Source organism: Hypanus sabinus, chromosome 12 (assembly GCF_030144855.1).
Source record: "Hypanus sabinus isolate sHypSab1 chromosome 12, sHypSab1.hap1, whole genome shotgun sequence".
Taxonomy (NCBI): Eukaryota; Metazoa; Chordata; class Chondrichthyes; order Myliobatiformes; family Dasyatidae; genus Hypanus; species Hypanus sabinus.
This window is the reverse complement of record NC_082717.1, coordinates 13,504,025-13,524,925: the sequence shown is the minus strand read 5'-3', so window position 1 is coordinate 13,524,925 and position 20,901 is coordinate 13,504,025. Positions and strand designations below refer to the sequence as shown.

The window sequence follows — 20,901 nt, the reverse complement described above, 5'->3', positions numbered from 1 at the left end:
ATGTTTTAGTTGCTTTAAGTGGCCTCTTTATTGGATACGCATGTTCATTAATGCAAATAACTAATCAGCCAATCATGTGGCAGCGACGCAGTGCATAAAAGCACTCCGACATGGTCAAGAGATTCAGTTGTTGTTCAGACCAAACATCAGAATGGAGAAGAAATGTGATCTAAGTGACTTTGACTGTGGAATGATTGTTGGTGCCAGCCCGTATCTCAGAAACTGCTGATCTCCTGGGATTTTCAAGCATAACAATATCTAGAGTTTACAGGGAATGGTGAGAAATTACCACCAGGCAGTAGCACTTACATCCACAGTAATGAACTTTTTGAGGGGATAATGATGAAACATGTGAGAAGCGACTAGGTTCTGCTGAAATTTGCCAACCGGCACAACAGGTCCACAGCAGATGTCATCTCATTGGCTCTTCACTCAGTTGTGGAACATCTGGTAGCAAACAGACATCAGAATGCCTTTTATTAACCACAGCTCAGTATTCAATACCATCATCCCCTCAAAATTAATCAATAAGTTTCAAGACCTTGGCGTCAATTGTGCAATTAGACCTTGTGCAATTAGATCCTCAATTTCTTCACTTGCAGACCCCTGACAGTTCGAAATGGCAACAACATCCCCTCCACAATCTCCATCAGCACAAATATACCACAGGGCTGTGTGCTTAGCCCCCTGCTCTATTCGCTTTACGCTTACAACTGTGTGGCTAAGCACAGCTCCAATGCCATATTCGAGTTTGTTGCTGACATCACTGTTGCAGGCCGAATCAAAGGTGGTGATGAAGCAGCACATAGGAGGGAAATAGAAAATCTGGCAGAGTGGTGCCACAACAACAACCTCTTACTCAATGTCAGCAAGACCAAGGAGCTGATTATTGTCTTCAGGAAGAAGAAACCAGAGGTCCATTAGCCAGTCCTCATTGGAGGACCAGAGGTGGAGAGGGTCAGCAACTTTAAATTCCTCAGTGTTATCATTTCAGAGGACCTGTCCTGAGCCCATCACATAAATACAGTTGTGAGGAAAGCATGGCAGTGCCTCTATTTTCTCAGGAGTTTACAAAGATTTGACATGGCATCTAAAACTTTGACAAACTTCTATTGATGTGTGGTGGACAGTATATTGACTGGCTGCATCACGGCCTGGAATGGTAACACCAATGCCTTTGAACAGAAAATTCTACAAAAAGTGGTGGATACACCCAGTCCATCATGGGTAAGGCCCTCCCCACCATTGAGCGCATCTACACAGAACATTGTCACAGGGAAGCAGCATCTATCATCAGGAACCCCCACCACCCAGATCATGCTATCTTTTCAGTGCCACCATCAGGAAGAAGGTATAGCAGCCTTAGGACTCACATCACCATGTTTAGGAACAGTTGTTACCCCTCAACCATCAGACTGTTCAACTTCATTCAGCTTCACCTGCCCCAACACTGAAATGTACCCATGATCTATGAACTCACTTTCTAGGATGTTTCATCTCATGTTCCTAATATTTATTGTTTATTTATTTAGTATTATTATTTCTTTCTTTTTGTACTTGCACAATTTGTTGTCTTTTGCAGACTAGTTGGACGCCCAAGTCGGTGTGGTTTTTGATTGATTCTATTATGGTTATTGCTCAATTGTGGAATTATTGAGTATGCCTGCAAGAAAATGAATCTCAGGGTTTTATATGGTGACATACATGTATTTTGAATATAAATTTTCCTTGAACGTTTGAACTTTGGAAAAACAAAAAAAAAAATCTAGCGAGCAGCAGTTCTGTGGGTGAAAAAGCCCAATTAATGAGAGGTCAGAGGAGAATGGCGAGACTGGTTCAAGCTAACAGGAAGGCTGAAGTAACTCAGGTAACCACGTGTTACAATAATGGTGTGTAGAAGAGCATCTCTGAACACACGAGATAATGAACCTTGCACTGCATGGGCTACAGCAGCAGAAGACCACAGGAACATACAGAAATATACTCAATGGCACCTTTATTAGGTAACTTCTGTACCTAATAAAGTGGCCAGTGAGAGTATACTTTAAACTCTCTCTCCCTCTATGGCTTAGCACAATTTTTTTTCCCTATGAGTTTGAGACATTGGGAAGAACTTTTGAAACCACTTGTCTATTTAACTGGTCTCTGACATTATTAAAATAGAGTTTCAAACTGTTTCTTAATGCAGCATGCATAATGTCTGTGCTGTGAAATTATCACCTGGAGGGAACAGCTAACTGCCAAGAATATCCAGACCACACAGTGTTAGAACTAGACGAAAGATGGGAAATTTTATTTTATTTAAATACCAGGGGATTTCATTTTCTCCGTGACTACTTTTAGCACAATGGTTAAATCATTCCTAATAAATCCTGAGCCTGCACAATTGTAATTTAGACTTTATCCTATGCAAAATAATGAGATAATTACTGCATTAATTTAACTAAAACATATTAACTGAAATGAGTACACAGAGGAAATTAGGTGCTTTGGTGTCATTTGAGGCCCAGCTTTATTTTGTGTCATCAGACTTAATAATGTGTGAGGCCCATGCAGTTAAAGATCCAAGAACAATTATTTGACCAATTACAGTGATTATTCACAATGTTTTGGCCAATTTCCTTTCCTCTGTAATACAATCCCAGCAAGTGCCTGGATTGGAAAGCAACAATGTGGAACATGAGACTTGGACTGGAAGGTTAAACTGTAATGGTTTTCTCTCACTGTTGGGGAAGGTTAAGTGTACATTTAATAGAGCTACTTAAAATTGTGAGTGGCTTTGACAGAATGGATGAGGAGATTTTTTCTTCACTGCTTGGAGGGCACTGATTTACACACCAGTTGCCACTTTATTAGGCAGAGGAGTGAAACCTCGTGTGGCATTCTGCTGCTGTAGCCCATCCACCTCAAGGCTCAATGTGCTGTGTCTTCAGAGATGTTTGTCTGCTCACTGCTGTTGTCGTCATTCTTTTCCATGCCTTGTGGCACATCGGGCAGTGACTTTGCTGCTTTTATCAGGCCAATTTGCTAGCTTAATGCTCAACCCAGCACAAACATGCAAGAAGCCAGTCAGATTTGAACTCGGGACTACTCATCTTAAAGTCCACCTCACTACTAGCCAGCATATCACTGTTGTAACATGTGGCCATTTGAGTTACTGTTGCCTTCCTGTCAGTTTGGCCATTCTCCTCTGATCTCTCTCATTAACAAGGCACTTTTGCCCACAGAACTTCCAATCACTTGATGTGCACCACTCTCTGTAAACTCCAGAGCAGGGGTTCCCAATCTTTTTTATGCTATGGAACCTTGCCACTAACTGAGGGGTCCTTAGACCCCAGACTGGGTACCCTGCTCTAGAGACTACTAATCTGGAAAATCCCAAGAGATCAGCAGTTTCTGAGATACTCAAACCACCCCGTCTGTCACCAACAATCATTCCACATTGAAAGTCAGTTAGACCGCATTTCTTCCCAATTCTGATGTTTGATTTGAACAGCAACTGAACCTTCTGACCATGTCTGCATGCTTTTATGCAATGAGTTGCACCACATGATTGGCTGATTAAATATTTGCATTAATGAGCACAGCTAATTGGCTGTTCTATGTAAAGTACAATTTTAACCCGAGGGCTTTATACCAGAACTTCACTTCCCACGCATTCAATCTCCACTTTACAGTTATGAGCACAGCATTAATAAAAGCGTACCTTGGGTTATGAGCTTCTTTAAGAAACTGTGCTTTCCGTAGCCACTAATACAATGGAGATTACTTTCCTTACAATGGAGATTGTTCACCCTGTGACAGTTTAGAAAGCTTAACATCTCGGGGCTGATGAATTTTAATCAGTCATCATTCAGAGGGTTATGACCACCTCTTTCACCGCTTGGCTTCCCGCAGCCTCGTCCCTCTCCAATCCGGGTTGCAGCAATGCTCCACTCAGCGGAGAAGATCATTGTCTGTCAGCTATCAACATTAAAATATCTTGCTTGTCACCAGAACAAAGAAAAGAGCTGGAAAAATTAATGCTGATTCCACCTGCCTGAACAGTCTCTTATTCACCAATTTAGCATCAGTCCTTCACCACCAGGGCTACACGTCATCTCTGAAGCTTCTTTTCTGGAGTTATACAACTTTTCAACAAAACTCACTCAAGTGTGACACCCTTGCTGTCCCTGCACAACATCCATAAACGGTCTTTTCTGTTCTCCTTGTTCTGTTGATAATTATTGAGTCTGTTCCTATATTCACATTTATTTAAGTTCGATTATTGACGTGAGCATGTGACCATTCTGCTAATTGTTGATTGCTTATTGCATTTTGCACTATTGGCTTGTAAATTGTTGTTTGTTGCAGTATTGCCTGTTATGGTATTGTCTTGTATTTTATAGTTGGCACCGAACCACAATCAATTCTGGTCTGTTTCACATACTGGCAATACAATGATTCTGATTCCGAATCGTTGCATCCAATAAACTGATTTTTTAATTCCTCAGGCAGAATTTGATCCAGGCTTCTCCATCAGCCTGGCGACTACAATTACCCCCAGTGTAGGTATGTGGCAAAAAAAAATCTGTCACAGGGTAGTTGAAAATCCAAAGGGCTGCAGATGCTGGAAATCCGAAATAAAAACAAGAGCTGCAGAAGCATGCAGCAAGTCAGGCAGCATCTGTGGAGCAAGACAAAGAGCTCATCTTTCAACTCCAAGCCTTTCATCCTACTAGTCTCACATAGGGTCTCTCAAAAAATAAAAGTATATTCCAGTTAAAAGCAAAGACATTAAGGGTGGCGAGAGCCAGCTTTGCATAACTAAGGAAATAAAAGAAGGCATCAAACTAAAAGCTGGTGCGTATAAAGTTGCCAAGAGTAATGAGAAACAAAGCAACAAAGAACCACTAAGCAAGCAATAAAGAAAGGGAAGATAGATTATTAAAATAAACTAGCACGAAATATAAAAACAGATAGTAATTAATTATATAAAGCGGAAAGGGGTGGCTAAAGTGAACGCAGGTCCTTTGAAGGACGAGAGGGGGGGAATTGATATTGGGTAACGAGGAAATGGCCAAGGCTTTGAATGACTATTTTGCATCAGTCCATGGTGGAGGACATGTCCAACATGCCAAAGAGAAATATTATGGATGCGATGGGAAGTGAGGATCTCGATATAGTATCTATCACTAAAGAGATAGTGCTGAGCAAACTTATGGGCCTGAAGATAGATAAAAGCCCTGTCCTGATGGAATTCATCCCAGGGTACTGAAAAAAAATAGCATAAGTTATAGTAGAGGCTTTGGTGGTATTTACCAAAATTCTCTAGACACTGGGCAGGTCCCAGCAGAATGGAAGACAGTGAATGTCACACCAGTGTTCAAAAAAGGATGTAGGCAAAAGGCAGGTAACTATAAGCCAGTTAGTTTAACATCTGTAGTTGGGAAAATGCTTGAAGCTATCAGTAAAGAAGAAATAGGAAGGTATCTGGAAGGAAATGGATCCATCAGGCAGATCCTGTTTGAAAAACTTACCGGAGCTCTTTGAGGATATAATGAGCGCAATGGATAGAGGGGAACAGATGAATGTTATTTATTTGGATTTCCAGAAGACATTCGATAAGGTGCCACATAAAAGACTTATCCATAAGATAAGGATGCATAGAGTTGGTGGTGATTATTAGCATGGATAGAGGATTGATTAACCAATAGAAAGCAGAGATTTGGTATCCATGGGTGTTTCTCTGGTTGGCAATCAGTGGTGAGCGGTGTGCCACAGGGGTCGGTGCTGGGCCCACAACTGTTCAAGATATACATTAATGATCTGGAAGAGGAAACTGAGTGTAGTGTATGTAAGTTTGCTGATGACACTAAATTGAGTGGAAAAGCAAATTGTGCAGAAGATTCAGAGAGATGTAGATAGGTTAAGTGAGTGGGCAAGGGTCTGGCAGATAGAATACAATGTTTGTAAAAGTGAGGTCATCCACTTTGGAAGGAAAAATGGAAGAGCAGATTATTATTTAAACAGTAAAAAATTGCGGCATGCTGCTGTGCAGAGGGACTTAGGAGTGCTTGTGCATGAAGCACATAAGTTTGGTTTGCAAGTGCAGCAGGCGATCAAGAAGTCAAACGGAATGTTGGCCTTCTTCGCTAGAGGAATTGAAATTAAGAGCAGGGAGGTTATGCTGCAACTGTATAGGGTACTGGTGAGGCTGCACCTGGAGTACTGTGTGCAGTTCTGGTCTCCTTACTCGAGGAAGGATATACTGGCTTTGGAGGCAGTGCAGAGGAGGTTCACCAGGTTAATTCCAGAGATAATGGAGTTAGACTATGAGGAGAGACTGAGTTGCCTGGGAATGTACTCGCTGGAATTCAGAAGAATAAGAGGAGATGTTATAGAAACATATAAAATTATGAAAGGGAAAGATAAGATAGAGGCAGGAAAGTTGTTTCCGCTGATAGCTGAGATTAGAACTAGGGGACATAGTCTCAAGATTTGGGGGAGTAGATTTGGATGGAGATGAAGAGGAACTGCTTTTCCCAGAGAGTGGTGAATCTGTGGAATTCTCTGTCCAATGAAGCAGACGAGACTACCTCAGTAAATTTAAGACAAAGCTGGTTAGACTTTTGCATTGTTGGGGAATTAAGGATTATGGGAAAAAGGTAGGTAGGTGGAGATGAGTCCATGGCCAGTGCAGCCATAAACTTATTAAATAGCAGAGCAGGCTCAATAGGCCATATAGCCTACTCCTGCTCCTATTTCTTCTGTTCTTATATTCTCTGGCCCACAATGTTAAATGTGCTTCTTGTTCCACAGACATTGATTGTACCTGTCTGAGTGGTAATAAAGTGTGTGTGAGAGAGACCGGGTTATAAAGAGCAGCAGGTGGGAAATGGGACCAATGGATTGTTCTGTTGGAAACTGCAAAGACACAATGGACCAAATACTCTTGTACAACACACACAAAACGCTGGAGGAACTCAGCAGGCCAGGCAGCATCGATGGAAGTGAATAAACGGTTAATGTTTCAGGCCAAGACCTTTCTTCAGGACTGAAAAGAAAGGAGGAAGACTCCAGAATAAAAGGATGGGGTGGGGGAAGGGGAAGGAGGATAGCTAGAAGTTGATAGGTGAAGCCAGGAGGGTGGGAAAGGTAAAGAGCTGGAGATGAAGGAATCTGATAGGAGAGGAGAGTGGACTATGGGAGAAAGGGGAGCAGGAGGGGACATAGGGGGAGGTGATAGGCAGGTGAGAAGTGGTAAAAGCCCCAGAGTAGGGAAAAGAAGAAAACAGGAAAAATTACCAGAAAGAGAAATTGATGTTCATGCCATCATGTTGGAGGCTACCCAGTCAGAATATAAGGTGTTGTTCCTCCAACCTGAGGGTGGCCTCTTCTTGGCACAAGGGGAGGTGATGGACCGACATGTCGGAACAGGAATGGGAATAGGATTTAAAATGTTTAGCCGCTGGGAAGTTCTGCTTCTAGCGGATGAAGAGGAGGTGCTCGACAAGAATAATCTCCTGTGACATAATAAGTCAATTAAATTAATTAAGTCAATTAAGTTATTATAGCTGCTGCCTGACCTGCTGAGTTCATCCAACCTTTTGTGTTTGTTGCTCTGGATTTCCAGCATTTGCAGATTCTTTTGCGTTTAGCATCTCTGAAACCCACAACCACAAACATCTGGAAAGGTAAAGGGCAGCATTGGCACATGAACAAACACATGTTTTCCTCCAAGCTTTTTCCAAATGCAACCTGGAAATATAATGCTTCCTTCATTGTCGGAATCAGTAATTGGAGGTGGTTGTCCGTCGTACCGATGATGACGGTTCGACTTGTGCAGTTCTGTTGTGCGTTCGCAGCTGGCTACTGAGTCCAAGTTGTGAGCGACACAGACATCCACAATAAAGAGGTGAAAACTGTGCTGGATCAGAAGTGGAAACGCTGTTATTCCTTTCCTTCTCTGTCAAGCAGTGATTAGGACTGCTCGGCATCTCGCCCCCAGGTTAGTACTGCGGACGTACTAGTCACTGCCCGCCACAGCAGGAGAGCAATAGCCGTGACTGCGCTTTACTATTGTCACATTTACCAAGACACAGTGGAAAGTTGCAGTTTATCAAACCATCCAGACAGCTCATTCCATATATACATACATCAAAGCAACACCAAAAAGGAAATCAGAATGCAGAATAGAATGAAGACATGGGAGACTGCAGTTACTGGGATCAGGAGCAACAAACAATCTGCTGGAAGAACTGAACGTGTGGAGCTGCATCTGTGGAAGGAAAGAGAATAAAGAGTTATGGGGGAAAGGCATGTGGCTGGGCAGAATTGAACTGAATTGACTTTATTACTTACATCTTTCATATGCATGAGGAGTAAAAATCTTTACGTTATGTCTCCGTCTAAATGTGCAATGTGCAATTTATAGTCATTTATAATAAATAGTATGTACAACAGGACAGTCAATATAACATAGAAATACAATTGTATCAACATGAATTAATCAGTCTGATAACCTGGTGAAAGCAGCTGTCCCAGAGCCTGTTGGTCCTGGCTTTTATGCTGCGGTACTGTTTCCCAGGTGATAGCAGATGGAACAGTTTGTGGCTCGGGTGACTCAGGTCTCCAATGATCCTTCGGGCCCATTTTACTGCAAATGTCCTGAGTAGTGGGAAGTTCACATCTATAGATGTGCTGGGCTGTCCTCACCACTTTCTGCAGAGTCATGCAATTGAGGGAAGTACATCTCTCATACAGTACCAGGCAGTGATGCAACCAGTCAAGATGCTCTCAATTGTGCCCATATAGAAACTTCTTCAACTGTCTGAGGTGAAAGAGATGCTGTTGTGCTTTTTCCACCACACAGCCAGTATGTTCAGACCACATGAGATCCTCAGTGATGTGTATGCAGAGAAACTTAAAGCTGTACACCCTCTGTACCCCAGATCCATTGATGAACTGAGCCCATGGACAGATCAGCCACGATCATACTAAATGATGGAGCAAGCTCAACAGCCCAGGCTCCTGCTCCCATTTCTTTTATTCTTACTTGAATGTCAATGGGTGGCAGGGCCTCGGGCACTGAGCCTGACCCTGTGGTGCAGAAGGGTGGGACAGAGAAGAGGAGAGGTGTCGTTATTGGGGACTCTATAGTCAGGGGAGCAGACAGGAGATCTTGTGGACGTGAGAAGGACACCCGCATGGTTTGTTGCCTCCCGGGTGCCAGGGTCCGGGATGTCTCTGACCGGGTGCACGACATCCTGGTACGAGAGGGAAAGCAACCAGAAGTCATGATACATGTTGGTACCAATGACATAGGCAGGAAGAGGGATGAGGTCCTGAAGTGTGAGTTTTGGGAACGAGACAGAAGGCTGAAGAACAGGACCTGAAGGGTAGTGTTCTCAGGATTGCTGCCAGTGCTACGTGATAGTGATGGTAAGAATCGGAGGAGATGGCAGTTGAATGCGTGGCTGAGGAGTTGGTGCAGGGGGCAGGGTTTTAGATTTTTGGATCTTTGGGATCTCTTCTGGGGAAGGTGGGACCTGTACAGATTTGATGGTTTGCACCTGAACTCGAGGGGGAGCAGTATCCTTGCTGGTAGGTTTGCTAGCATGGTTCGGGAGGGTTTAAACTAATTTGCAAGGGAGATGGGACTCGGAGCGATAGAGCAGTGAAAGAAGTGCATGGAGTAAAGCCAGATCTAACATATAGAGAGGCTTTGAGGAAAGAGAAGCAGAATAAAGGGTATAAAGGTAGTAAGGTAGAAGGGCTAAAGTGTGTGTACTTCAATGCAAGAAGCATCAGGAACAAAGGTGATGAACTGAGAGCTTGGATACATTCTTAGAATTATGATGTAGTGGCCATTACGGAGACTTGGCTGGCACTAGGGCGGGAATGGATTCTCAATATTCCTGGATTTCAGAGCTTTAAAAGGGATAGAGAGGGGGAAAAAAGGGAGGAGGGATGGCATTACTGGTCAGGGATACTATTACAGCTACAGAAAGGGTGGGTAATGTAGCAGGATCCTCTTTTGAGTCAGTAAGGGTGAAAGTCAGGAAGGAAGCAGTTATTCTACTGGGGGTATTCTATAGGCCCCCTGGTGGCAGCAGAAATACGAAGGAACAGATTGGGAGGCAGATTTTGGAAAGGTGCAAAAATAGCAGGGTTGTTATCATGGGTGACTTTAACTTCCCTAATATTGATTGGCACCTGATTAGTTTCAAGGGTTTGGATGGGGCAGAGTTTGTTAAGTGTGTCCAGGATGGATTCCTGTCACAGTATGTTGACAGGCCGACTAGGGGGAATGCCATACTAGATCTAGTATTAGGTAAAGAACCGGGTCAGGTCACAGATCTCTCAGTGGGTGAGCATCTGGGGGACAGTGACCACTGCTCTCTGGCCTTTAGTATTATCATGGAAAATGGTAGAATCAGAGAGGACTGGAAAATTTTTAATTGGGGAAGGGCAAATATTGAGGCTATCAGGCTAGAACTTGCGGGTGTGAATTGGGATGATGTTTTTGCAGGGAAATGTACTATGAACATTTGGTTGATGCTTAAGGATCTCTTGCAGGATGTTAGGGATAAGTTTGTCCCGGTGAGGAAAATAAAGGATGGTAGGGTGAAGGAACCATGGGTGGCAAGTGAGGTGGAAAATCTAGTCAGGTGGAAGAAAGGCAGCATAAATGAGGTTTAGGAAACAAGGATCAGATGGGTCTATTGAGGAATATAGGGTAGCAAGAAAGGAGCTTAAGAAGGGGCTGAGAAGAGCAAGAAGGGGGCATGAGAAGGCCTTGGTGAGTAGAGTACAGGAAAACACCAAGGCATTCTTCAGTTATGTGAAGAACAAAAGGATGACAGGAGTGAATGTAGGACCAATTAGAGATAAAGGTGGGAAGATGTGCCTGGAGGCTGTGGAAGTGAGCGAAGTCCTCAATGAATACTTCTCTTTGGTATTCACCAATAAGAGGGAACTTGATGACGGTGAGGACAATATGAGTGAGGTTGATGTTCTGGAGCATGTTGATATTATGGGAGAGGAGGTGTTGGAGTTGTTAAAATACATTAGAATGGATAAGTCCCCGGGGCCTGATGGAATATTCCCTAGGCTGCTCCATGAGGTGAGAGAAGAGATTGCTGAGCCTCTGGCTAGGATCTTTATGTCCTCGTTGTCCACGGGAATGGTACTGGAGGATTGGAGGGAGGCGAATGTTGTACCCTTGTTCAAAAAAGGTAGTAGGGATAGTCCAGGTAATTATAGACCAGTGAGCCTTACGTCTGTGGTGGGAAAGCTGTTGGAAAAGATTCTTAGAGATAGGATCTATGGGCATTTAGAGAAAAATGGTCTGATCAGGGACAGTCAGCATGGTTTTGTGAAGGGCAGATTGTGTCTAACAAGCCTGATAGAGTTCTTTGAGGAGTTGACCAGGCATATAGATGAGGGTAGTGCAGTGGATGTGATCTACATGGATTTTAGTAAGGCATTTGACAGGATGCTGCCTGGTTTAGAGAGTATGGATTATGATCAGAGATTAAGGGAGCTAGGGCTTTACTCTTTGGAGAGAAGGAGGATGAGAGGAGACATGATAGAGGTGTACAAGATATTAAGAGGAATAGATAGAATACATAGCCAGCACCTCTTCCCCAGGGCACCACTGCTCAATACAATAGGACGTGGCTTTAAGGTAAGGGGAGGGAAGTTCAAGGGGGATATTAGAGGAAGGTTTTTTACTCAGAGAGTGGTTGGTGCGTGGAATGCACTACCTGAGTGAGATACACTAGTGGAGGCAGATACACTAGTGAAGTTTAAGGGTTTGAGGGTCTGCATGACATTGTGGGCCAAAGGGCCTGTAATGTGCTTTACTATTCTATGTTCAACATTTCTGATCAAAATCCTGCATCGACATCAGAATGTAGTGTTATATTTACAGAGAATATGCAGTGCAAGTTGACAAATAAAGCACAGAGCCATGAAGACTTCATCTTCAGTGCATAGGGCCTGATAACTGTCGGATAGACACTGTCCTTGAGCCTGATGGTACACGTTCTCAGGATTTTGTATCTTCTGCCTAATGGGAGAGAGAATGACCGGGGTGTGAGGGGTCCTTGATTACGTAGCCTGCTTTTCCGAGACAATGGGAAGTGTCGATACTTAATAGTGATAGAGTTCCTCTTGTCCTTACCTACCACCCCATCAGACTCTGCAATTTCTACCATCTCCAAAGGGATCCTACTGCTAAACATATCTTTATCTTCCCCCGCCCCTCTCCACTTACCATGAGGATCACTCCCACTGTGATTGCCTTATTGTTTCATCTTTCCCTGTGAATCTCCCTACCTACAGGCGGTCTGGGTGCTACACCTGCTCATACATCTCCTCCCTCATCTCCAGTCAGGGCCCTAAACAGTCCTTCCAGATGAGGCAACATTTCACCTGCCAATCTGCTGCCGTCGTCTATTGTGTCTGGTGCTCCCAGTGTGGCCTCCTCTACACCGGTGAGACCCATCGGAAATTGAGAGACTGCTTCATTGAGCACCCCCACACCATCCACCACAAGCGGGACTTCCAGGTGGCCACACATTTTTATTCCGATTCTCGTTCTTGTTCTGACATGAGCCAAGATGAGGCCACCCTCAGGTTGGAGGACCATTCTGCCTGAGTACCCTCCAACCTGATGTCACGAATATCGATTTCTCCTTCTGGTAAACAAATTCCACACCACCCCCTTTAGTCCTCACTCTGATTTGCACCTGTCTATTATTTACTCCAGGGTCCCCTCCTCCTCCCTTTTCTCCTATAGTCCACTCTCCTCTCCTATCAGATTCCTTCTTCTCCAGCCCTTGACTTGGTTTCACCTATCATCTTCCAGCTATCTTCCTTCCACTCTCCCCCTTCCTTCTCAATCCTGAAGAAGGGTCTTGGCCCGAAACGTCAACTATCTGTTCATTTCCATCCATGCTGTTTGACCTGCTGAGTTCCTCCAGCATTTTGTGCATGTTGCTTTGGATTTCTAGCATCTGCACATTTTCTCATGTTTACAATGGAGGGGAGGCTAATTTTCATGCAGAAATGGGTTTTTCATGTTGTAACTACAACTCTCTGCAGTTTCTAGAGCTTACTAACTCATGACACTGTTGAAGCAACTTCTACAGTGGGTGGAGATGTTGCATCAGGAGAAAATGCTGGTTTTCCCAGCAGCAGACACATCCAAAAAGCGAATAAGAATGAACCATCATTTCCTGTCTGCTTAAAAATATTAAATACTTAGGAAATGTGTAAATACAGACATTTTATTCCCTTTTCCCTTGAGCTAAAATGAGCAATTATAATGTAAGGAAGCCAGGTAAGCTTTATGTGAAAACGTTCCAGCTGAACTAACAAACTAATTAAAATACAATTGTGACTGTTCTTGAGTTCAGTCTTGTAGAATAGGCTGGATCACTGAGAGGAAACTGTAGTCCGTGGAGGTAAAACGCTGACGAAATATTTTGTTCTCACAATGTGGTCAGACAAATAAATAAAATATAAGTTCAAGATAAATATTCGAGGTTCTCAGGTTTCATTCTGAGCTTGTACAACTGTAAAGTCTTATCACATTTGATCTCATCCTTTCATAAAGCTATTCTTGTCATTTTTCCATTACACTTCTTAATTGAGTCCAGGCTTGGGGAAGTGTTCCAGCTGTTAACAGTCTTCAGTGTGAAGGAGCACTCCTGATGTTAATCTTGCCAATCACATCCTTGGGTCTGTTCCCACTTGTCCTGTCCTCATGTATCAGCTCCCCCTCCCTCTCATCTCTTGAGCAACGGATGTATCTTTTACCAGGCTTACCCTGAAGAAACAGCCAACTTTAGGTCATAGAGTCATAGGGCTCAAAAACAGGTCCTTCAGCCACCCCATCCCTGTTGACCTTCTTGCCTATTGATACCAATCCCACTTGCCCTAATTAGGGCATTTGCCATTGACTTGTCTATTAAAGTGTTTGCCTATGTGCCTCATAAACATAGTGATTGTATTTTATTTTGTTTCCATTGGCATGAAAATTGGGTTTGATGTTTGATGTTTTTCTTTGGGCTGGTTGGTTCTACAGTTCTTGTTTTGAAATTGCCTGTGGGGAAGATGAATTTCAGGGTAGTGTGCTGCATACATACTTTGATAAATAAATGTACTTTGAACTTTAAGTGTGCTTTCTGTTTAATCTCGCCAAGTTTATTTTGACTGTTAAGGGTTTACCGTGTATTCTGGTTATTTAAAGGGACTCGCAATTAACACTTCTTGCGGGGCCTTGTGTTTTAGAATGATTCGTCTCATGCTGTCACTCGGTCAAGCCACTGACGCTCTGTTAGAATTCCTATGAATGAACTTTTGTTTCTCTCTCTACATGGGAGTCTGTTGTTCCTCCACACCTGTGTTCAGTCCTCTGTCAGTACACACTGTGACGATTTCTGCCTGTTCATCAATTTGACTCAGTATTTCTTGTTCTATTTCTATGGAATGTCCGTATATATTGATAAAAAAAAAGTGTAAAGAGAGCAAAATAGTGAAGTCGTGTTCACGGGTTCATGGACCTTTCAGAAATTTGATGTTAGATGAGAAGAACCTGTTCTTAAAACATTGGGTTGTTGTATTTTGTTGTTTCTTTTCCTCTCTGCACTTTGAGTGTTTGAAAGTCTTTTTTTATGGATGTATTTGGGTTTCTTTGTTTTGTGGCTGCCTGTAAGGAGAAGAATCTCAAGGATGTACAATATATCTGTACTTTGATAATGAATGTACTTTGAACTTTGAGTCTTCAGGCTCCTGTACCTCCATCCTGATGGTAGAAATGAGAAGATTGCATGCCCTGCATGGCAATTAATCCTGTTTGCCCACATTGGGGCTAAACCATTCCAAACAAGAAACAAAAATTATTCAAGCAAGATACAATGGAGACACAAGGATAAATGAATACCCGCTTCCAGTTAAACAAAAAGAGGAATATTTCAAAACACTGCAGCATTGTTTGTCCCTCAAAGATATGTATATTATTTTATTCAGATGTAGAATCACAATTCTCATTTTTGTAGCACCCAATTACCTTGTCCACTACTTCTAATCACTGTCTACTGTAACAGAGATAATATATAATTATATCTGTGTGTTGACTGAACCTACATGTCTGTGATTCTGCTGCGAGCAGATTATTCATTGCACTGTACCTCGCTATATTTGTGCATGTGACAATAAACTCAACTTGATTTGACTGAGTTCTAGACGTGCACTATTTGCCTGCCATGGAGTCATACAGAACAGGAACAGGCCCTTTGGCCCATCAAGACTTCACCAATTATCAGTCGTGATTCTGTGATGGAGAGTGCACAGTGAATGCACTCCTTGCACATGTGCATTTACACAAGCACACAGATGAACATCCCCTTGTCATTCTGCATTCGTTGTCCAAGGTGTGCACGCTTCCAATGTCTCCCCTCCCCCCAGTATATTCTAATAATGGATCCTAAAGGTTCCGTTTTAGGTGCTTTTCCTGTCATACACAGTGGAATATTCAGTTTGTTTCGTGATGGGAGTGTGTGTGTGTGTGTGTGTACTGCATTTAAGGTAGATGCTTCTGGTTATTTTGTAACATGATATAACTTCATTGTGTGGTGCATTCATGTGTGTTCTTAAGTTAACTTTGTGGGTAATTAAAGGTGGTAGGTCCTGGTGCCTCAAGAGACAAGACTCATCTCTTTCAGTAGGAGAGAGAGAGATCAGGACTGTCAGGTGTTCACACTGAACAAAATAGTATGGAGCTATTATTGTACATTCTGATAGATATTTTTTTTGTAAATATTGGCAGTTTTCTTTCTTGCTATTTTCATAAGTTTGATTTTCGACACACCCAATAAACATCCTTGAACGAAAGTGCTAAGCGACTCCAGTCATTTTTCCCTCTGGGCATAGTAATGATCTAACTCACTCATCCATTTTAGGCCATTTACCATACATTACAGCAGCACAATGAGGCCACTGGAGGAAGTGAATTTGAGATAGCCATTTCTTTTCTTCTTTCTCTCCTTCCTCCTCTCTTTCTTTCCTACACTCCTTCCTTCCATCCATTAATGAGAACTCTGCCTGTGATGGTCATTGGCCATACAAATGCTCCAAGGGCAGGTGTTACCAACATTTTCTGGAGTCATAGAGTTATTGAACACTACAGTACAAAACAGGCCCTTCAGCGCATCTAGGCCATGCTGAATTTTATCCTCCTCAGTCCCATTGACCACCCTGGACTATAGCTGTCCAGGCCCTTCCCTTCCATGCATGTAATCCATACCTCTCCAAACTATTGTAATTGAACTCACATCCACAACTTCTTCCAGAAGCATGTTCCAATAAGATTTACTCTCCTCTTTGTAGTTCAGTCAATATTGTGAGCAGAGAATACATTGAAAGAAGCTCAAGTAATTACTGATTGATGCAGAACATGCCTGGGAAAAGAGAGTTTGGGGCAAGTGCATTTGTATAAGAAGATGCTGCGGGCTGGGGCTGTTTATTTCAGCTGAATATAAAACCATAAGACCATAAGCCATTGGCCCATTGAGTCAACCTACCCTCATAATATTATAAACCAGTCTGGTCAGCTGTACAGCGCATAGTACAAGCGAGCTATTGGGAGATCAGTGGGGTGGATTTGATGGCTGCTGTGTGGCTGCTGGCATCTTAAAAACAATAAGACCATGAAACATACAGTACTGTGCAAAAGTCTTAGGCACATATATATATATAGCTAGGGTGCCTTGACTTTTGCACAGTATTGTATTTATCAACACAGAGCGCACAGCGAGTTGGTAGATCTAGCGGGAGCAAAGGATGTTGGGAATGGTTAGGGTGGAGGCACAAGTGCAGATGCACCCAGCCCTGAGACACCAGTCAAGGTCATTTGAATCCAAACAATTGGTTTATTGATCATTACAGAATGTCTCTCTGGCACTTCCTGCTCCCCCCACTTTTCCTTTCCACTTGTCCCAGCCATGATTCCCCTCTTCTTATCCCTTCCCACTCTCAGTCCACAATAGAGACCCATATCAGAATCAGGTTTATCGTCACTCACATAGGCCATGAAATTTGATTTTTGTGTGGCGGCAGTAGCACAAGGCAGTAAATAAAATTATTAAAGTGCTTTGCAAAAGTCTTACGTACCCTGGTTATATATATGTGCCTCAGACTTTTGCACGGTACTGCAGGAGCAGAATTAGGCCATTCAGCCCATCGAGCCTACTCCACCATTTCATCATGGCTGATTTGAGAGGTCAAGAGTCCTCTCAACCCCCTTCTCCTGCTTTCTTGCCTTAATCTTGGACTCCCTTACTAATCAATAACCTATCAACCTCCGCTTTAAACATACACAATGACCTGGCCTCCACAGCAACCTGTGGCGATGAATTCTACAGATTCACCACTGCAAGCTTCAGGTGCATCAAATTAGAATATCAAACATGAAGGACCTCACTGACAAACTGGTTATAATCTTGAGGAAAGAAAGAATTTCGTCTTCCGTGTGATGAGAAATAGTTTGTTAGACTCAGCTATCTCAGCAGGAAAGCACACATCTTTGGAAGGAAATCTGGGAAACTGCAGATGCTAGAAATCTGAAGTAAAAATCAGAAAATGTTGGAAATACTAGGTAGGTCATGTAGCATCTGTGGAGAGAGAAACAGTTAATGCTTCAGGTCAGGAGTCCTCTGTCAGATCTGGGAATAGAGAGTAAAACAAGTTAGTTTTCAGTAACAGAGAAGATAGGGGAGTGACAGGTAGGACAAGGGTGGTTTAGTGACATCAGCACTGGGCCCTGAAACAGAAGACCTTGAGTTTGAATCCAGCTGGGTCCCAACCTGGGCAGCGGTAGTATCTGCATGGAAGAAAGGCCTGGCAATCTACTTCCGTATCTTGCCACGTAAACCCAAGTACACTGTCCATAGGATTGCCATGACTCAATGGCACTCAACAACAACAAGTAGAACAAAGGACTATTTCTGATAAGTTGAGACCAGCTGGGTTAATGGGGTCAGTTAAAAGTACATTACACTCCTTGTGGTGACAATAGCAAGGCAGTAGGGCACACCCAGTGAGACAATCAGAGGGGTCTAGGGGTCCGAGTTCATAGGACACTCTAAGCTGCTGCGCAGGTTGACTGTATGGTTAAGAAGGTGTACGGTGTATTGGCCTTCATCAACCGTGGGATTGAGTTCAAGAGCTAAGAAGTAATGCTAGAGATCTATAGGACCCTGGTCAGACCCACTTGGAGTACTGTGCTCAGTTCTGGTCACCTCACTACAGAAAGGATGTGGAAAACATAGAAAGGGTGCAGAGGAGATTTACAAGGATGTTCCCTGGATTGGGGAGCATGCCTTATGAGAATAGGTTGAGTGAATTTGGGCTTTTCTCCTTGAAGCGACAGAGGATGAGAAGTGACCTAACAGAGGTGTATAATATGATGAGAGGCATTGATCGTGTAGATAATCAGAGGCTTCTTCCCTTGGGCTAAAATGGCTAGCACAAGTGGACACAGTTTTAAGGTGCTTGGAAGAAGGTACAGAAGAGATGCCAGGGGTAAATTTTTTTACGCAGAGAGTGGTGAGTGTGTGGAATGGGCTGCTGGCGATGGTGGTGGAGGTGGATATGATAGGGTCTTTTAAGGGACTCATGGATAGGTACATCAAGCTTAGAAAAATAGAGGGCTATGGGTAACCTGAGGTAATTTCTAAATTAAGTACATATTCAGAACAGTATTGTGGGCCAAAGGGCCTGTATTGTGCTGTAGGTGTTCTATGTTCTGTGTTCTAAACCAGAACTGGAACGAGCACACTTGGTAATTTTCCTTCAGCTCCTCATTCACTCCCACACAGGGAATGCGTTGAGATGATTACAGTGTCTAATTATTGGCTCATACATCCATAATGCTTGCACATCCCTTAATACAGAAACAGAGAGACTTGGTTCTTGTCAGGTCTCTCCCGCGTTACTTATAGCAGCAAGTCCCATTTCTAAAGGCTGACATGGGCTGTACAGTCGTGTAGCAGTAAGCATGGTACTTTACAGAACCAGCTGTAAGATCGGGGTTCAATTCCTGCCGCTGTCTGTAAGGAGTTTGTACGTTCACCCCATGACTGCATGGGTTTCCTCTGGCTGCTCGGGTTTCCTCTGACATTCCACAAGCTGATAGGTTAGGGTTAGTAAGTTGTGGTCATACTATGTTGTTGCTGGAAGTGTGACGGCACCTACGGACTGCCCCAGCACAATCCCAGGCTATGTTGGTCGTTGACACAAACGACATGTTTCATTGTATGCTGTAATGCTTCGGTGAATATGTGACAAATAAAGCCAATCTTTATGGTATATAAACATGGACTCCAGCCTTCCACTATTCCTGCAATTTTTTTACCCTCAACTGTGGTGATCCTCAATTGACCACAATGGCCAGTGGCTCATCATGAACCAGGGCAGAAGTGTTTCAGATAGTTAAAAGACCATAAGAAATAGGAGCACAATTAGGCTATTTGTCCCCCACTAATTAAGAACCTATCAACCTGCACTTTAAATATACCCAATGACTTGGTCTCCATAGCCATCACCCTCTGGCTAAAGAAATTCCTTCTCATCTTTAGCCAGACAGTAGTTTGTCTGTGGAGGTGCTAGGGTAAGGTAGAAAGGAACTATTTCAGAGTCTCTGTCTCATTAGATGTGATATTTGTTGATTTACAGCAGCCGTACAGTGCCCAAAGTTCCCCACCTCCCAAACCCTCCCCCACCACTTTTACTGGAACCTGGGGCAAAGAGATCCCGGCTCTTCAAGTTCAATGTTGAGGGAGTAGGGTGCTGGAAGTCTGGAACACACTCCCTTAGGAAACAGTTAAGGATGAAGGAATGCAGGGTGGAATGTTGGGCAATAGGAGAAAAGGGACGAGAGGGTGGTAGATTGGAGGTTGCTGGATGGTGCTGGAATTGGAATCGATTTATTATTGTCACATGTACCAAGATACAGTGAAAAGCTGGTCTTGCAAACTATTCATACAGATCAGATCATTACACAGTACATTGAGGTAGAACAAGGCAAAACAATAACAATACAGAATAAAGTGCAAAAGGTACTAAAAGAGTGCACATATACAATAAGGTGCAAGATCATAACGAGACAGATAATCAAGCCGAGAATCTTTCTTACTATACAAGAGGTCCATTCAAGGGTCTGATAATAGTAGGATAGAGGTTGTCCTTGAGCCTGGTTGTATGTAGCTATCAGGCTTTTGTATCTTCGGCCTGATGGGAGAAGAGAGAACGTCCGGTGGTGGGGGTGGGGGGTGGGTCTTTGACTATGCTGGCTGCTTTGCTGAGCAGAGGATAGGAGGTTCGAGGATGGTAGGTAAGCGGAGAATGTGGTGGGGAGATAGGGATGGGGATGAGGGGTGGGGAAAGGGAAGTTGAATGCACAGCGAATAGCATGTTAGCATCAACACTTTACAGTACCAGCGACCCGGGTTCAATTCCTGCCACCGTCTGTGAGGAGTTTGCTCATTTTCCCTGTGACTGCGTGGGTTTCCTCTGGGTGCTCTGGTTTCCTCCCACATTCCAAAGACCCACTAGTTGGTAGGTTAATTGGTCATTGTAAATTGTCCTGTGATTAGGTTAGGATTAAATCGGGAATTGCTGGGCAGCACAGCCCAAAGGGCTGGAAGGGTCTGCTCCACACTGTATCTCTAATAAAAATTAAAAATAAAATCTTTGTTTGCTGTTCTTCAGTTGGCTTGAATCAATAAAGATCCATTCCCCCCATGCAGGGTGTAGGAATGTTGGAGACATGACAACCCCCATTAACAACATTCCAATCCTCCAGCGCTCATTTCCTGATGTTCTCTCTTACTTGACCACAACTACATAAAG

General features: G+C 43.3%; 1 protein-coding gene across 1 annotated transcript in view; it reads right to left on the bottom strand.

The window, feature by feature from the left end:
- Positions 1–4,464: 4,464 nt before the first annotated feature.
- Positions 4,465–20,901, bottom strand: part of efcab2 (EF-hand calcium binding domain 2) — a 112,357-nt gene continuing 95,920 nt past the window's right edge. Inside the window, exon 7 of the mRNA XM_059985562.1 lies at positions 4,465–8,260. Within this exon, the coding sequence (XP_059841545.1) occupies positions 8,211–8,260 (50 nt within the window). The 3' untranslated portion in view covers positions 4,465–8,210. The remainder of the gene's footprint in view (positions 8,261–20,901) is intronic.